The sequence below is a fragment of the Pterocles gutturalis genome, unplaced genomic scaffold, assembly GCF_000699245.1.
Source record: "Pterocles gutturalis isolate BGI_N339 unplaced genomic scaffold, ASM69924v1 scaffold752, whole genome shotgun sequence".
NCBI classification, from domain to species: Eukaryota; Metazoa; Chordata; class Aves; order Pterocliformes; family Pteroclidae; genus Pterocles; species Pterocles gutturalis.
Window position 1 is genome coordinate 50,669 of NW_010107563.1, and position 19,536 is coordinate 70,204.

The 19,536-nt window shown below is 36.9% G+C and overlaps 2 protein-coding genes across 2 annotated transcripts in view; both read right to left on the reverse strand.

Annotated features, from left to right (window-relative positions):
- Nucleotides 1–2,242, reverse strand: part of CERS3 (ceramide synthase 3) — a 37,543-nt gene extending 35,301 nt beyond the window's left edge. Inside the window, 1 exon segment of the mRNA XM_010088121.1 lies at nt 2,214–2,242. Within this exon segment, the coding sequence (XP_010086423.1) occupies nt 2,214–2,242 (29 nt within the window).
- An 8,958-nt stretch (nt 2,243–11,200) lies between these two features.
- LINS (lines homolog (Drosophila)) lies at nt 11,201–19,290 on the reverse strand. The gene is made up of 6 exons (XM_010088122.1): nt 18,883–19,290; nt 18,701–18,790; nt 17,347–17,488; nt 16,493–17,083; nt 13,125–13,305; nt 11,201–12,098 (listed from the first exon to the last, which is right to left on the reverse strand). Exons 1-6 carry the CDS (start codon nt 19,288–19,290, stop codon nt 11,201–11,203), a joined length of 2,310 nt encoding a protein of 769 aa, XP_010086424.1.
- Between the last annotated feature and the right edge of the window lie 246 nt (nt 19,291–19,536).

Genomic DNA, 19,536 nt, shown 5'->3' on the forward strand with positions numbered 1-19,536 from the left:
TGAAAACATTATTCCAGTTAAATTCTGCACAACCTGAGCCACAGCGTGAATGACATCTTACCAAGCCTACACATAAAACCAGCAGCAGCACAGAATAAAGAGCTGTTGGACTTAGAGGTTCTTACGATGAAACACTGAAATACTCCGTACACATAAAACAGCTGAATTAAGATTGCTATGAGACCTTTAACTTCAAATTTACTCCCTAGCTTGTACAAATCTCAACTGTAAACAGTTTCAGTGCCTAGTTATAGGGCAATTAGAGTATTTTACTTCTTTTACTATTCTATCACTTTACCTCATAACTTACTATATTGCAGCAGGCTAAAATAGCACTTTGAATAAATCTCAATTAAGGTGGCAAGTGAGTTTTATATTTTTCCTGTTCTCTGGGGGGAAAAAAGAGAACCAGACATGTTTGAAATAATTCCTTTTCTAGATGAAAATTACCGTGCTCTCTCTGTTTAAAGGTAAATCATTTTTGAGGAGCTAAAAGGGTTTTGGCTGATTGCAGGCAGCTGAGGAAAGTGAAGTACAGTTCTCACACTGTACAGCTACAGTGCAAACTATGTCCACTTTTAAGCTTTACAAACCTGTAACATTGATAGAGTTGGATAAAGAGCTATGAAATAACTCGAATATCTGCAACAATTTTGAAGTAAAAAAATATTTATTTGAAAAAAAAAAATAAAGCCCTATCCAAACTACAGGTTCTTAATAGATGCTTAACTCATAAAAAGTTTTAACAGACCTAGAGGGGCACCACCAGTTGCTCCAAGAATTCATTAGTAACACTTGTCAGAATGTAAAGAAAAAAAATCTTAAGTATGTATTACTTGAATTTATTACTATTGTGGAAAGATGCAAAAATTATTATTTTTTTGCAGCTTACAAAAATTTTATTTGAAATAAAAACCTGAAGCCTAACTTAAAATGCTAAGTTATATAATGGAAACATTACCGTGTTGTGAGCAGGGTTCAGAGAAGAACTGAGCAGCGTATTGGTACACAGTGGCCACATGGCTACAACAGTACCACAAAACACGTGAAGATAGCAGAATAGTAAGGAACTAGAGAGGACCTGAGGCTGCAGAGGCAAAGGCTGTTGGCTTCTCTACCTGCAAATGACTCAAGGTCATTTGCAGATGACTCAAGGTTTTAAATTAGCCCTTGGGAGGCAGGGAAAGGGACTGGGTTGGTGCAATCACGCTCTGGAAAACTGTCTCTTTTTGCAGCTTCCTGAAACAGTGTCTTCAGCTCTCATGGACACATGGTGGCTCACGCTTGTACATGGACTTTAATGATCCCTACAGCACCCAGTCTGTTGTGCTCCACTGTTCTCAGCTCTCCTCCTGTTGGTTATACCCTCCTTTGCAGTTTAACCTGCCCAGACATCACCCACCCACCAGAGGAGGAGCCAGAACGTAACTGGTATTTCATTATTTCAGCCACTGTTTGGCACCCTTTCCATGTCCCAACAAATGCATGAGAGATCTTCAGGTAAATGTGTACCAGCAACAGTGTCACCCCAGCTGAAGATTTGACCCAAGCTAGGAAGCTAGCTAACAATAGGTATATAACAAAAAACTAAGAGGAAAAAATGCACATGGCTCCTCCATCTGAATGTCACAGCATTACTATAAAAGAACCCTTTCCGGTAGCTTGTTGAAATATGTTATTTATAACATTAGCTTCTTCAGATCTTCAACAGGCAAGTCCTATAAAAAAAGATCTGTTAAACTGAATTTCTTACTGAATTTTTTTTTCTTAACATCTTACAGAACAAAATTAGAACTAGCTTTTTCAAGCAACTTAGAGGTTTTTTTATCCAATCATATTTACATCATTAGCTAACATTATTTTTCCTGTTAATACTTCTGAACTGGAAGGGAGGAAGATGTAAGTGATCTTAGAAACACTTAACAGAATAATGATACAAGAAGTAGAAAAGCAAAACTGTTACTGTAACCTGTACTACTTTTCTCTAAAATAAAAAGCAGTTCTCATAGGCTGGAATATTTAGTGGCAACATACAAAATCACATTAACACCTATTCCACTAAGACTATTACAAGACTTACTCTAATCTTTCCGTATGAAACAGACAACATTAGAGATCAGCACATGCTAACGATTCAGACATAATCTGATGTAGGAAGTGGGGAAAAAAAAAAAAAAACACACAGAAAAAAGGAAAGAAAAATAAATTCCTACCTTTACGATGTTGCAGTCAAAGAGAACATAAGCACATTAGCAGGGAAGAGGCATTACACTCGCTACTTTGACAAAGGTAAACACGCCCTATCTGCAGAAGTCTTTCAAATTCTTCCGAGACCCACCCAGCAAAGCTGCACTTCAAGATTTCTGACTGAAGGCAATCCTGATGTCACAAGTATCTGCTCCGTGAAACTCAGGAGTAGTAATGCCGAGCACTTTTCCTTGTGCTTGTTTCAACACAGTAGATGAAGAAATGTTTGAAGTCACGTGGCATTCTGTTGCGTGATGAGAATTCATCTCAACTCATACTGCCCTATATGCGCACAGGAGGACGCTGCGCCTGCTGATTGTGCAGAAAAGGAAACCCCAAATGCATTCACTTCACACCGACATTTTTAGATGCATTAGATTAAGTATGGGATTTAAAATAAAGATTTATGCTCCTATTGACCAGCCTCAGCAACACTTCCAGCCTCAGTCAACTCATGTTTTACAGAAAGTGTTCCAGTTCCTCAGAAGATACAAAGCAGAATTTTTGAAATTCCTAAACAGAGAGAAACATACAGTAGCTGATTGTATGATATCTCTGACCAAACATACAAACATTTAAATTTTACTTAACCCTATGTGATTTTTAAATATTTTTTTTCATGACTAAGGAAAAAGGCTGAAAGTCATTCCTCACCATCTCTCAAATAATAAGTTACAGCATTCAGAAGTGTTGGCATTACTTAGCATTCTGGTGGGCAGGACACCTTAATGTTCTTGGATGAAAAGAAGAAAACCTCACTGACAAGCCAGGAGCAGAGAACCTCTTATTAGCCCTTTCTTCCTGCTTGCAGTCAGCAAACAGCAACCCATGCGATAGGAACAGACATGTCAAAGCTGGACCAAAGTTTCACCTCGCCCAGCATACTGTCTCTGAAGGAAGCTAATAGCAGATGACTATGGAAGAGCACAAGAACAGAATAAACACAAAATACTAACTGATGATACCCCAGCCTTCAGCAGTTTGGGGCTCAGGCTTCCTAAACCACACGTGGTGTCTATGTAAGTAACACCAGAGAGGTTTCCCCCCTGCCCTGGCTTAATTTCCACAATTCCTTTTAAGTGTATTGAAGCTTTCATCATAACTCATGAGACTGCAATAAAAGAAGATGTGACCCAGGCAATATTTGGATCCTGTTTATTTATTTCCCTCCACTGAAAACTCTGCTTTTGTTCACATAGCACTTTTTTTTTTTTTTGAAGTATTATATTCTTGCAGCTATTGCAAGTCTTCAGTACTTCCATAAAACTGGGAGCGGTATTCAATAAACTGATGGACCAGAGAAATATTAAACACGAAGGATTACTTCAGAAAGGTAGTATTATGGCTTTGCTGTTGCTTTAAATTATCTCCATACTTTCCCACATCTGAACCACTTGTATGAACCAAGCAGAACACTCATGAACCCTTTGCCAATTAGGAAAGCCTAGAGCAAGCTGATTCATATATCGCTTGGGTAATTCTGTGCCAGTAGTGTAACAGGTAATTGGCAGAAACACCACTTTCTTATGCCTCAATCCACAATTTCTTCACTGTTAGGCTAAACTGCAAAAAACACATTTGACTGAAGCAAATGTGGAGCTGCTACAAATAGTGGAATGGGAAAAAATGTTTTTCCATACTTTTTGAGGAGTATTTGTTAGGTAGCACTCACCACCTATGTAGGACTCTATTACAAGATTAAAGATACTGCGTGGTAAATAATAAGCTAACCATGCCCTCTTCATCAAAGCTGCCCACTGACCTTTCAATTATCGCCGCACTTTCATAGTACTTATCCCTCAGGTATCTTAAATTTGAATGCTGCAAAAAAAAGAAAACAAACCAAAAAAACCACCTCAGTCTGTATGTCTCTCTGAGAAAAAAAGAAATCTAAGTGTTACTACTCCTTACTTGCAGCATAACACCTACTCAATCATATGACAAATGACTAGATAATGGAGGCATGTATTTGACCCAAATAATTATTTCATGTATCACTGGAAATTATGTATAAATTTTCAGTGGAAAAAATAGAGCAAAAAAAGAAAAACTCACAAAATTCACTTCTTTCCATTTTCCAGCCAGTAAAACATATATATTAAACTACAGTGAATCCACACATTGGATGTGAGCTTTCACCTGAGCTTCTGAGCAGTTACGTAAGAAAGATTATAGTGTTAGTTAACTTTGTGATTAGAGAAAACTCTCTCAGCAAATCTTTGAGACCATATTAAACCTTAAACTTCTAGAATCAGAGCTGTTGGTTATAATGGCACCTGCAGGGGGAAGAAGAAAAAAAACCAAAACAAAACCACAGAACTTAAGAGTTTCTTCTGTTTTCTGTTACACAAAAAAAATTAAAATTCATCTGGGGAGCCCACAGATGAATGTTCTAAATATCTTGCCTATTAGTACCTAGTAATTTTTGCTAATATTATCTCAACGGCAGACAGCTAATCAAGTCTCAGTCCTATGTGTACACAAAGTAGCAATCAATGTGATCTAATAATTTGGACTCCAAACTCTCTTTTTACCACCAGTGAGACCCATCTGCTTGCCATCTGGCATTCCTTCAAGATTAATGTAAAAACCCTTGATATTCCTATACTTTCTGCTCCTCAGGAATCAACAAATACCTGAAAACGAATCATTCCAAGTCACATCAGTATCATCACGCATAATCTTGCAATCTGTAGTTTAAAAGTTAAGCTCCTCTTCTGCACATGAATTCATATCTTCTCCTAATAAACCAACTTCCCCTACATAAAAGGGATGAAGAAATCCATTTACATTCTCCTCAAGACTTTTATTACTAGGAAGTATAACCTGATTCATAATCCATAGAGGGTTTTAAGCAAGGAGAGTTTCGTTTCTAATTAATTAGTAATGCCATCTGTCATAATTGAAGACTAGATACCTGATTTTGAACAGACCAAGCACCCAGGTAATAAATACTTATTGTACACGAAAAGCATTGCAGAACTAAATCAGGAATGCACACAATTCGAACACATGAGCTAAAATCTTCAAAACATTTAAATCTTTTAAAACTATTGTTGCAGAACTTGCTTCATGTGAATTTTAATAAGAATTAGGAAATGCAATACTTTGAGAATCTGGGCCTTAATAACAAGAAGGAAGATGACAATTGGATAAAAAGTGGATGTCAGTAGTAATACTGGAAGGATAAAGACAGTGGAGAGAAGTGAAGGAACACTAAACACACTCTACTCCTGACCTAAGCTGCCACCACTTCAATGCAGAGAACAGGACTACTAATAGGCTTCAAACACATCTTAGGAAAAAGCCTTCAGGAAAATACATTGACATTACCTGGCGACGGCTTTCTAACCAATTTCTGCTGCATGCTTAACAATTGAGGGATATAAATACCACAATTCTACTATCTCTTTCAAGTTGTTCAGCTATTGGCTATATTCCATTTAAATACAGAGCATACAGTGTATCAATAAGCCTCCAGGAGGGGAATTAAGACTGCTCTCATAACCAGAGGCACAGAGATGTATGTGTGATTTAGTGAAGAATTAATCTGGTTACAGTTTGGTCAGCAGTCTTTATGCAAAATCCTAGTCTGTTTTGCCTTTATCCTTGGTGAGAAAAATTTTGTTTCCCCTTGATTTAGCATCACCTTGTCTGTACTTGTCAAATTCACCTTTCTAATAACCAGAAAGACTAGAGCAATTCAAATGTAACTGCGTATCTGTATAAGGTACTTTCACTAAGTATGTTCTAATACATCCAAAAAGGTAAATTTATCAAGAAAAGTAACTTCTTCACATTTATATGAAGCAGCATTTTAAGACTTGCATGCTACTCACAAAATCTTAGCAAGAACAACTGTGTATAAGGATTGACTTCTATAGTTCACCCTTTCCACTCCAAATACAGCACTGCTAATTCACTCAAATAATCCTCTCGTGTTATTACTGTATTAAGATGCAGGAGACTAATACACAAAATCCTCTGGCTGCAACACTAGAGATTTAACAATTACTCCAACCAATTAAGAGAGTATTTAAATTCATTTCCAACAGTCCAAATAATATAGGATTAAAAAAAGATGCCTTGTTAATCCTTGGAGCTGGAAGCACTAGTTTAACAATTGTATGAAAATAAACTTCAATAATTTGTAACGAAAGGCAATTCCTTTGATGCTTCACAGCCAGCAATCCCCCCTCTCCATTAGCTCATAACTGAAAATCACAGAAAACACTGGATCGTACTGGTCAATATTTTTAACTTAGGTGAAGAAACCAATAGAGGAACCAATAGTCTGCTGAAGATGACCAAGTACTAGATTCTCCCTTGAGGAGATAAATAATTAAAAAAAAAAAAAAAGGTTGAGTTTTACATTTGCTGCATAATGGATCTGTGCCTAATTCTCACAGCAGCTGTAGTGGTGTTAGCAGAAAGAGAACACCACTTCATACATTATTTTCTTGAAGAATATTAATACTATCAAGGAAGCCAAGCACTAGAGGTAAGTTTCCAGAAAGCATTAATTTCTTTCAGTTAAATCCCTACATGAAAAAGCTATAAAAAGTCTGCAGTAACAAAGTCACTCTAAGAGCTGACAAATTCTGAAAGCTTACATTTGCTTAGCAAGCAAAGGATGAGCATAGTGGATGGAGCAATAAGCATACAGGATTTTCTCATTTCACAACAAATGTTTTTACTTGATCAGTACATGCCATTTTAAAAAATAGGCTTCAAAAACTTATAGATTGTTCTCTGTGTAGGTGTTACTTCCTTCAAAGCAGCTATGGACATTTGGCAGCTCTTTGAAGCTCCACAGAAAATCTTTCAGGTTTCAGCGCTCTATCACCAGGATGAGATGGGGCAGATTCTTGGACAACTACGATCAGCAGCTAGAACTCCTGACAGCTTCGGGATATGTACATAGTAGGAACATTCCCTACAACCTTTTAAGGAAGCCAACATGCAACCGTGCAATCACCTTTGAGGTGGTGTGTGCTACTTTTTCCCTGAACATTTCACAATTTTGTCAAATCTTCTCCCTGAAAGGACACTGCTCACTGACAAACTCATGTTTTGCAGTGCAGTTAAGTAGGAACCAGAAAAAACTAAGGATATTCTAATTCTCCATGCAAGCTTTTTACCACAAAGTATATTGTTGTATTCCTTCCTCCCTTGCTGTATGTAAACCAGCAGCAAGCCAGCTTGTCAATTAAAGAGCATCTCTGACAATCATCAGCAATACACTCATTTGCACAACATTTAAAAAGACACTGACTTGGAAAAGCTTAAATCTCTAAGATGTTTCTCAACCAAGTCCAGGTCCATGCCTGCCGTTGAGCTAGAGATAGTGAAAGGTCGCCTGTGATCCATTCTGACAAATACAACCTGCTTCTAACAAGATTTCAGCGTGAAACAGGCAGCCTAAAAAAGGTGTGGAAAATACAACAAGAATTTACAAATTCATTTGGACAACTCTTTAAAGGAAAATACACAGAAGTAAAATTGTAATGGCCACAGTATTTTCACTCCTACTGACACTGAAAGGCTGTGATAAATACTTGATACTGACTTCAGACATCATCCCAGATTGACTTTGGAAGAAGTACAAACATTTATCCTACAGTGATAAAACAGGGAACAACCAAGGCTCCTTATTCCCAGCTTTACAAGAGTATCATAAGTACAGAAATTCCCAAGGTTGGTTTTTATTCTTGTATTACAGGATTAAAACTCGTATTACAAGTCTTAAAACCAGAATGGAAAGCAGTCATAAAAATATTGGAGGAAATCCAGTTTGAAGAACTACAAGCATCGAACCACCTGGATTCAGCTGTAATTGCAATCAAGCTCTGCAAATATTCATGTTCAAAAATACTCATTATGAAAAGCACATCCTGTAAGGAACTTTGAGCGTTAACTGCTTACCTCATTAAAGCATAATTTATTCTATTGATGTTGAAGGTAAACTCCTCAAAACAACTGCACAGACATAAATGGAGACTGAATATTTGAGGGTAAGTCCTCAAACAGAAAACTGTCTCCAGACAGGTCACCTGATTTTTCCATGTCTTACTTTGAAATAATACAAGAAAAGTTGTTAGACATCAATATCCAAAAGTAAGGCAAGTCAATCTCCTAGTAGTAACTGACCTACTTCCTAAATTCTAATTTAACATGGGTAGTAGGTTCTGCAGCTGAGTTAATCTTCTCTAGCAAATGAAATAACAGCTCTGCCTAGAAGTTTTAGATAGTAAAAACTCAAGCCAAAAAAACCCACAAACACAAACACCCCACCTTACATACTCACCCATGGATTAAAATACAAATTATTTTGCCAAGTGTTTTCTTTGTGCCAGACTTTTTGAATATAGCCATAGAACTAGAAGCTACCTTCACTGCTCACACTCATTTTGTGTGCAATAAAAAAAAGAAAAAAGTTGACTTACATCAGCTTTACTCCATTTCAGGCCCTACAGTGCACAAATGGTAAAATATCAACACATTAAGGCATCCAGTTGCCAGATACAAACCACATTTACCCATTTTTACCACTAAAATATTCTGAAAATTAAAACAATGGCTTTCTGAGAAGTGAAACATGTGGGAATGATCACTACTAATAACCAACTGGGCACACAATCAACTTCATGCCTATAAGAATTAAGTACAGTTGGATTTGCTGCATTCAAAAATCAAGTTATGGCTCCTATGCTTCTTGCTAAATTCTACACACTGTTCTGAGATGTCTAAACTTCTACTTCAAAAAAGTTTTTATAGTTGTAGTAATCACTAACAAGAAGATTAGCACTTAACAAAATCAAAGCTATCTCCCCATTCTACTTTTCTCACCCTGCTTATCTTATCAGTGTTTGAGAAATACTGTTGCAATTTAGATACTTCCAACCACAAAGCATAGAGCAAGAAATGCTGAACAATACTATGTTCAGTGAAAACAATGAAGTTACTCAATTAAAATAAGCTAGTCAGCAAAGGCTAGATTAGAAAAGAAGTGAAGAAGCGGAAAGTATTTCACTGAAATGTAAGTATCTACCTACATTTAAAACTGTGATCTTGAGAAACCCTTGCTCAACTGCCTTGCCACAGGCACTTCCCTTGCTTGAACTGAAAAGTTCTTAAGTTGTCTAGAGCTGCACCTTTGAACACGCCCAGAGGCATTTGAGTCCTGACAGAAATGAGACATTCAGCATCTAGAGCATAATCAAGTGCGAACGGTAAAGAGAAACCAGGTATTCTCCTGCCCTGGACAACTCGACAGTTAGTTTTTAACTAAAGTAACTATAAGCATGAAAGGAAGTTTCCAATCACTGATATTCTCTCCACTCCTATGCACAAAAGTTATCTCGGGAAGAAACCAAAACACAACAAATACACATAATAGTCAGATCTCCTATGTGCCAGTGAAGAGGATCACTCTTTCCTGTATAACTCCCAAGTGATTCCAGCTGTCATCCTGAAAGAATAAGACTGAGGTTCAAACCTTACTGTTTGAGAACCCACATAATTCAAGTGTCTCTGGAAAGCACCGTAATTTCCAGGTAAGTTATCCAGTAAGATTCACCTAGTTTTCTTCCCCTCCCAGAAGTGCTGATTCACCAGTTCAGAGCTCAAGACTAATCTAGAACATGGCCACAGAGATTTGGGGGTCAGAGTCACCTGCTCCAGAGACTGTCCGTTTTAACTCACTATCTATTTTCATTTAAGAATAAATAGCTATTTAAAAGGAAGATGGAACTTCCTCGGTTCTCAATCAGAATAGAGCACTTACCTTCAAGAGACAATTCTAAAAGCAAAATTGCTTCTTACAGTTCTGATGAGCTCTGAGGTTTTTACAGTAGCCCCTGTTGTCAGTACTTTCACCTAACCCTTGTAAGATCATTAGAAGCTGCACGTTAAGTTCACCAACCTTAGGTGGCTTCCTGCTAAGTGCATGCACTGGTTTGGATCCTGCTCTGAACTAGCTCTCCCCAGGCAAAGTCTTAGACACTTACTTCTCAGGTTATTCAAATTAGACCTAATAAAAGATACACGAATTTAAATTCAATATCCATCTCATAGCACTGCAGACAACTTATAGTTATCTGTTTCTGATTTAACAAATTTATCAAGTATATAATCTATACTTACACAAAACACATAATGGATGTGAGGAATTCTGTTGGAATTTCACTTCTGCATTACCTAAGCTTCACTTTAGACAGAATCTTCCACTAAAATGTTCTATAAGTAGGCAATATATGCATTAGTACCACATCTATCTTTCCTTTTAAAGGAATATACCATAAAATATTAAGAAAAACTAAATTCAATTTTCAGTGAAATTATAATACTGCTGATTAAATTAGGCAAACAGTAAAAGCTGAAAAGTATCAGTCAAGCACTTCAGCCAAGAAAAGTACAGCATGGGTTTCTGTGACTGTGGTAGCACATCTGAATGTCCACTTCGAGCAAAGCACTGATACAGAACACATGATACGAACACCAAAGCTGTCCCCAACTAAAATATTTTATTTAGCTGCACCTCTAAGCAGTCAAGTGTTGTGTTAACACTGCGCGGTAATCCATAACTCACTACCAATCTCTCGATGACTTCACATATAGAATGACTTTAAGTATAATTGACAATACTTTAAGTATCACATATTGTTGAGATGCCTTCACATTAGTCATTTATTATCAAATTTTGAATCCCTAACAATTAATCCTTCCATACTGTACACTGACATACATACCATGAAAAAGCCGAGGACCCTCAGGTAATAGATCATATCACTGAATGCAACTGCAGATTTTTAAGGTGTCAACCCAAAACACGTTCATCCTGTTCCAGGTTAAATACACTGACAGGTGCAAGAGGCGTGAACTTTAGAAGTCATTAATCTCATGGAAATATTCCCTAGTATACCAGTTAAAAAAATCACTAGAACACTTTGGATTATTGTGGATTCACGTTCTTACTCATCTTCTCAGTGTGGCTCAGCAGCTTCAACAACGCAGATGGATTATATGGGAAAAGATTTCTTCTCTGCAGCCTAGAAATAGCTTCTTGCAGTTCTTCCAAACATTTTGTTGATTTGTAAAGCATTATTCTTTGGGGAATGACATTATCCAAAGATGCCACAGAAGTCAAACAGGATGAGGTATTAGATCCCTTCTGCTTCAGAGGCAACACTTCAGACTTGAGTGTATTCTGTTCATCATCCATGTAGCTGCAACCACTTTCCCTTATCCTCATCTCACCCTCATTATTTAAAGGCACCTGTTTCGTGTTTACCAAGCACTCTTTTCCATCTGATTCTGATTCAGAGTCTTCTGAGCTGTCATAATTAACAAGGCTTTGACGACAACCCAGCAGGGATGTACTATCAGTGCATATCAATGAGTTAGACTGGTTAGACTCTGCAATTTCATTATCACCTTGCTCTCTTGTAAACACAAAGTAATTGTGAGAAGCAGCCAAAGATATCAGAGTCTGTGGTTCTGGTTCACAACAAGCATTTTGCAAACTCTCAGTCACACAGATTTGTTTTTCTTGATGGGGTGGCTTGACAGAAGAAACTGATTGGAAAGTGCCAGGTTTGGTATCAAAATGGTTACAGACATCTACAAACTGACGCCAGTCTCTTCTAAGAAGCTTTAAGTACCTTACCAAGTACTCCAGAAAGCAAGTTTCTGATGAAATCAAAAAATCTAGAAGTACTGTAGAATCAAATGCTACTTTTTCTAGAAAAAACAAAAAGATACAGTGAGGATTATATCCATTTGCATGCGTAAGGAAGTTCCAGGTTTCTGTCTCTTTTGGGCTTAAATTATCACCAGCATCTTGCCGTAACCTGAAAAGTAAGCAATGAAATGGATTAAACTCAATGGAAGTTCACAGGTTTTTTTAAAAAAAAACAAGTTATGTCCAGCAAATGGTATTCTTGCTTTTTTTATTTTGTCAAAAAGTTAAAACCAAAAAATAAGTTCTTAAATTAGAAAGAATGAAGGCAGGTGGGGCTAGGAGGTAGGACAGTTTAGGAAGCCAAAGTACTTAAAGGAGGCCTTCCTAAACAGCACCTCTCCTTAGGAAACATTCTGGAATAAACAAAGTTACTCACAATACATGAATTGTTACTTTAATATTTTTGTAAACCTGAACATAGACTAACTTTCAGGATGCTAAGCACATTGTAAAAGAGTGGCCTATTTTTATTTAAGTGTCCAAGAAGAAGTGTGCGTACCTAAAATACTATTTGCAATATTTTCACCTTTGTAGCTTGAAGGATCTTCTATAAATTAGGATAATATCTTGCATGGCAATTTAAATAACAATGAAGCAGCAAATGTCCAGGACAAATTAATGAACACATTTCAGTAGTTTTCAGTAGTTAGCAATAGCAGGTTTTATCAACTAGCTAGAATTAACACAGGTCCACTCCTTAGAGGGCTACTTTGCCAGAAGTCCCTGAATTCTTGAAGTTTAATTATCATATCCCACTCTTGTTAAACTCTGTGTTGAAAGAAAACAGCCTTGCCTTTTATCTGTGTCTAACCACTATTCTAGATTGTGAAGTCAATTATTCTGAATTACAGGATATGATAAAGAATTTAACAGGAAGCTGTTGCACAACTCTCATTTCAATCCAAAAAAACACTTAATCAAATTATCACCAAAGTTAACTGCTCTCAAATCATCACCAAAATTAACTGCTCTTATACCACACATTATTACATTGTCCTGAGGTTTCAGGTTTTTTTAATTATTAAAAAATACTTTTTCTTTATAAAAAAGTAATCAATGGAAACGTTATGTATATCACAATAACCTCACTAAATTACAATTCTTCAAATTTCTGTTAGATGAAGTGTACACTAACCTATCAAATTTTAAATAAATGAGTAATAAAGCTTTAGCAGCTTCCCACATATCATCATCTTGCTCTATGAAAGTCAAGGAGAGCCATTCACAATGATGTACAACTGGGTGAGACTGTGGGGAAGACTTCACATGACTCCTCCAGAACGTCAACAGCTGGGACATGGAACTCTGAAAGTCTCCTGAGAAAAAGAAGTAACCATGAATTTTGCTATGCTTTTTTTGTTACTAAACAACATACACTTATTATTTTTTAAATTAACAGTGCATAACAGTTCATTAATACATTTATCATTCCTTAGTTCAACTGATTTAACACAGCATCAAATATTATAAATTAGGTCTTGCTTCTGGGTGCCAAGGAAATAAAGAAATATTTTGCAGAAAACCATAAGCAGTTATATAACCTTAAATTCAATGTGAATGATCACTCTATTAAACTCTAAACATACTGATGTTTAGATGCCAATGTTACAATTTAAGTAACTTGGAGAAAATTAATTTACTTATTAGGTACCGTCCCCTCCAAGACAGGTAAAACTTAAGGACACAATTTATTCATCTAACAGCATTCTTCATTTCCTTGGAGTTCAAGGAAGAATAATCAGAGGTGACCTAGAAAGTTTTGGGTACAACAGGGTACATCCTCTCACACCTAAGCTTGCAGACTAATGAACAAGATAACACCTCCAAAAATTTGCATGTATCAGGAAACCTACAAAAATGTGACTATACCTACACAGCTGGGATTTATACTTTCCTTATCTCCTCAATGAGCTAGCTTCATTGGTGTCCATCACAAACTGAATAAAGGTGAATTATCATCAAGTCAATACCACAGATGTAATGATCTGATATGAGCACTTTGCTGAGATTTCATCTCAGGTAGTTCTTCCCATATGAAATAATAATACAACTGTAAAATTCTGATAGGACTGAAGCAACACCCCTCCCAGTGTGATTCACTGTAGAATCTAACTGCAGTGATCTATAGTTAATGGAAATAAATTGTAATTTCTACAGTAAAACAAAGTATGAAACTTGCAGTATAGCCATATTCTCGATAAAATGTATGTTTTCAAGTACATATAGGCTTGGGATAAAGGTACCTCCACAAGATGGTCTAAAATCCTTGCTGGAAGGATTAATGTAAGCAGCGGTTTTCCCACAAATCTTAATTTCCCCCTTCCCTCTAAACACTGCACTCCTGGATGGGAAAAGAACCTCCAAATTTAGGCCATTTTAGGGCAGTAGATTACTCATAAAAATAACTTTGTATTCATCTGACACAAAGAAAAAAATCTTTCCCTTAAGTCAAGAAACTTACCTCTTCGACACTAAGGACATGCTGTAGTATGGTACTATGTAGCAGCTTTTCATGCAATACAGCACACATTCAACATTTAGAAAACAGGAAAAAAAAATAGTGACATACATCTTTACCCCAAAGGTGCTCCTTAAGTAAGAACTCTACTGCTCCTGGAAGTACAATATGGCTTGAAGAGCACAGTTGCATCATTTATATAAACAGCGATTACTGTTTTTGAAAAAGTTTCCTGAAACATGGGAATCAACTTTATTTAAAAACCATCATTATGTGATTTTCCTTAATATTTGAATTAAGATTTGCTTTTCCTCTTACCAAATTATCTTTGTTATTAATAGTTACTATTCAGACTGAAATTCTTCCCTATAAATCAAAGCTATCTGGAAATTACTGTCAACTGAAATGGATTAAAAGTTAAGCACTGTAATTTACGTTAATAAAGAAAGATAACATAAAACAGCTTCCCGGAAGGGAAGTTAACATAGTAAATCATTTTGGTTCTTGTTTTAATCACTTTATTTAATGTCACTAAAATAGAAGCACCATTCCTTTCAACTTGAAACTCCTCTTGACAGTTGGGGTATTTGAATCTAATTAAAGAACTCATTTTTGTGTTATGAGTCTGGAAAAGAAAGGAGAATTTTTCTCTCTGAGAAAGAATTTTCATAGAGACATCTAAAATAGATTTAGCCCACATTTATTCTATTCCCTTGTTCTTAATCTCGGTCTCTATACATTTTTCAGAAGGTGGACCATAAGTAAAATATCTCTACAAATACTTAAAAAACTCTAAGAACACAACTGGCATCACAAATATAACATCTTCCAAAAGTAAAAATAAAGTAAAATAGTATTTACATCTGAAATTTGTGTTAAAATGCTTCAATACATTTAAAATACCGTAAAATTTAATTCTTGTTTAAGAAATAGACATTCTTTTTTAGCCACATCACCAACTGTGTGACAATAAGGAACACCTATTCTCACTTGTATTTGATTAGCAACACTGCTTCAGAACTGCCTTTCCATTGTTGCCATGAAGCCTGTAATCCAGGGACAGCAAGCTGCTTTGATCAGAGAATTTGCATATCCACGTTCACACAGCTTAGCATCAGAAGATGCGCATCATCTGCTCCTCAGAGGTAAAAAGGCAAGTGGGAAGATGGGATTCCAGGAGTGTCTCTCAGCCAAGAAGCCTCACCCTGCCACTTCATTATAGCATGGGAGAAGACTACTAAACAGCTACCAGCATGACACAGCAATGCGTCCTCTCCTGTCAGGAATGCAGGTTACACAGCATTCCCCTGCCATCCCACTGCCTGTCTTGTGGCACAGCCCTAGCACAGGAGCCAGGTCTGCTCTTCTACTAATTAATTCATCTATTCATTAGAACAAACATATTCAAGTAAGCAGGTATGAAAAGTATGCCTAACACCTACTAATTCAACAAACTAGACCTATAAGTCAGGGTGAAGAACACAACCACTATACTCTGCTAGCTCCCACAATTTTCCTGTCTTTCACTTTACATCTTTTCTACCACTGTGGGGTTCTGCCCTATTACATTATTTATCCAACACCAATGCCTAGTACCTTCAAACAAGTTAATGGTACTTACAGGTCTACCTCCACATTAGAGAATGGAAAAGAGGGTTACCTGCTGTTCCTTTTAGTTCTCCACCCTGAATAGAGAAGATGTGTGCACTATGGGCTCTCTTCCCACTGGAGAAGAGCCTGGTGTTCCCAAGGGGCTCAACTATTTCAAATATTAACATACACTCTTAACAGAAAAAGTTTTCAATCCCAAATGCGGCTGTTTCAAGCCCCCCACATTGCAGGGCTAAGGCTGGGATAAAATGCAAGGAGACAACTAATTAGGCAGAACACAGTGATAGCAGGTTTCATGGGTAGGTCTTCTCTTTCCTCCCTCCCACCACCAATTCAGCTGAATTCTATTTACAGTCCTAATGAGCTGTGACTACAAAATCTGAAAGCTTTAAAACTCTTGCTGCTTAATGAACAAAACTAAAAGAGACTATTACCTTTGATTTCAGCTTCTGTAGCAGAGTTCTGAAACTTGAATTCCAGTGCTTTAAGCACAACCAAACTTAAGGCTCTGAGAACCGTTTGGTCAGAACCACCTTGAGCATCACCTCCAGGAGGAGTTTCACTGCCTCCAAAGTAGCTGGCTTTTTCACTGAGCGGGATCTGATTCAGCCAAGTCAAACTCATAACTTGCAGAACAGCATTATTCAGTGCAAGCATATCCTCATATAAAGATGGGTTTTGTAAGAACAGTGATCCACTTTTAGCATCTTCTCTAGTCTTGTGAAGGCCACATTTTTTAAGGAGCATAATGAACTTCTTCTTGATTAAATAGTGAACTGGCGAGCTAATGATGTTCAGGACATAAGAAACTTTCAAAAACAATACTCTCTGGCATCTGAGCGGTAGTTCTAATTCAATTCTGGAAGCCAAAAGTGCTTCAAGCAGATCTATAAAACTCATCAAATTGTTTGTAGCTTCAGAATAAGGTGAAGTATAGTGGTGACTGTCAAAATGATGGAACAGAATGGAATCATAAAATCCTTCAAGCACAGGATCAAGAGGAGCCAACAGCATCTTCAAAATACCTACAGCAACAAGAACAATGTTACGGAGTTGGAGTGTAACAGTCAAGCTAAATCATCAAATAAGCAGAAAACGGGTGATTGTGACTATTCTCAGTTTTTAAGCATGTTTAAACCAATACATTTTAAGAAGTACTTTGTCAGCCTCTTTATAAGGAAGAAAATATGTGTTCTTTAGACAAGCCTCTCTAGACAAGATTACAAGTAACATTCCTCCCCCTGGTGGGCACTCGTGTATCGATACCATCATAACATCGCCACAGTACCTGCTTTGGGTAAAACTTTATCTTTCAGTATGTCCTTGATAATTGTTGTAAGAATCCACAGACATTCTGCTACCCGGGTATTCACAGGGAATCCTGAAAGAGTCTTCAAACTAAAGGTGAGCCAGGGGACATTTAATACATTCTAAAAGAATGAGTTCAAAAAATAATCACATATGCTTTATAATTGCTATGCAAATTAAATTAAATCATAATACAATGATTTAAAATTGCACATTAAAAAGATTCAAATGTAAGCATAGGCAAAACACAGGTAGAAACAATCTATCTCTCCAGTGCCTTTTAAATACGGGGGCCTCTACACACACGAAATCACTGATGCACGCAATAGAAATTCTGTGGTTTTCTTCAGAAAGGGAAAATCAAACCTCCTCATGTCATGTGACCTACCCAAAATCAGATAATACTGTAGACAGATCATATCTGAATTCACAGTTCCCAGACAACTTTTCAAGAGATATTACAAATCTATTTCCGAGAGAAATCTATGTTCAGAGATGCTGATATATATACACAGAAAGTAAAAAACAAAAAAAAAAAACCCAAAAAAAACCAAACCACACTGCAAGTAACTGGACATTCAAACAATAGAGAAAAGCATTTGGTTAACATTCAAGAGGTTATTACTTAATTTTATTGTTTTTACTTGATATCTGTTAGGAGATTCAGTCAATGATAGCCTAGATTACTGTTTTTCTGAAATGCCTGTATTGCAACCTCAAAGAGAATATTGCTTGTTCTACCTTAAAATAGTTTAATAAAATTCCAGATTTTTATATATAAAGACATTCCACGCATTACAAACTTCTGTTACACACCTGATCTCCTTTCTTTCTACACTCCATGCTCCTCCTAACACACTTGAAACACTCTCTTGGAATATTTATTACATATCTTTCGTATCAATTTTTTTCCAACCCAAATCCCCTCAAGACATGCTTTATGGTAGAACTATCATATAGCGGTTATCTTGTATAAACTTCACCTTGTTCCTCATACTGGAGCTAAACACACTTCAACAAAACTGTGTGGCATTTTGAGGGGACTAAGTGTCTGCACGCTGAACACCGGCAGACTGCAGATGTGCCTTTCAGAAAGCCAGAGTAGACACACAGGCAGCAGGTGGAGGAAAGGAGCAGTTCTGATGTTGCTCTGTGGGTCTACTTATGAAAAGAGCCTCTTCAGAAGTACTTTTAGATTTTACAGTGGTCATATAGTGACTGCTTTCGTGCCATATAACACCATAAAAACTTGGGTCTAGAGTCAAATGGAACACTTGAAGGCACCTATTCACTAAGTTGGTTTTTCAGTCTGTGAAAAGTTATGCCATACTCACCTCTTCCTTCAGCTGGAAATACACAAGAGATGCTAAACTTTTTGAAGCCATGTGAGATAACAGCTGATCGTGACTTCTGAGCAGACAAATCTGCAGACGTGTAGAAAGAAAAAGTATCTAAAGCATGTTCGCTTTTTATTTCTCCTTTCACAAAAGTCTTTCAAAGGTTTATAAAAGCTTACCATTTTTGAGTCAATTTTTGCCTCCTTCAGAAGAAGGACAAAGATTTCACAATACTTCTGTCTCGTATTGAATTCAACTTCCTGAGACTCTGCTTTAGCAACCATCATCTGGATCAAGGTTAACTGAAGCAGCATCACTTCTCGTGGAGAGAACGAGGAGTTCATGTTTGCAAAGCTATCCGATACATCATCTGTTGTAGGGACAACCACATCTGACATATCAGTGTCCTGATGGCTCCTGATACCACTATCAGTAGATGGCAGACGCAGCCGATTACATGATTCATCTCTTTCTGGTGACTGCTCGACACACAGGTTAAGTAAAGAGGTATAATGATGGCTTTCCTTTGCTAGTGGAATGGCTACCAGTACGTCCTTATACATCTGCTGCAGAAGAGAGATCTTCATTATGAGAACATTCAATATTCCAGAAAATGCTGTATGTCTTCACTGATTATCCACGGTCACTGCAAATCAGCTTTGAAGTTATTTTCATCCAGTAAGAGAAACAGAAGCACTATTAGGCATCTCTCTTCTAAGTTACCTAGAAATAAATATTGTGCTATTACTGAACTTAACAGATAACTAGAAAGACGCAAAAGAACACCACACATTTTTAGAGTTAATACTACCATTATTAAACTTATTTTGAAA

Excerpts from the sequence above, each read along its gene's own strand:
- LINS (XM_010088122.1), bottom strand. The coding sequence starts at position 19,290 with ATGAAGATCTCTCTTCTGCAGCAGATGTATAAGGACGTACTGGTAGCC. Across the intron at positions 13,306-16,492 it reads TACAGAAGCTGAAATCAAAG|GAGACTTTCAGAGTTCCATG; the intron begins GTAATAGTCTCT and ends TCTTTTTCTCAG. Across the intron at positions 12,099-13,124 it reads ATTTATTTAAAATTTGATAG|GTTACGGCAAGATGCTGGTG; the intron begins GTTAGTGTACAC and ends CTTACTTTTCAG.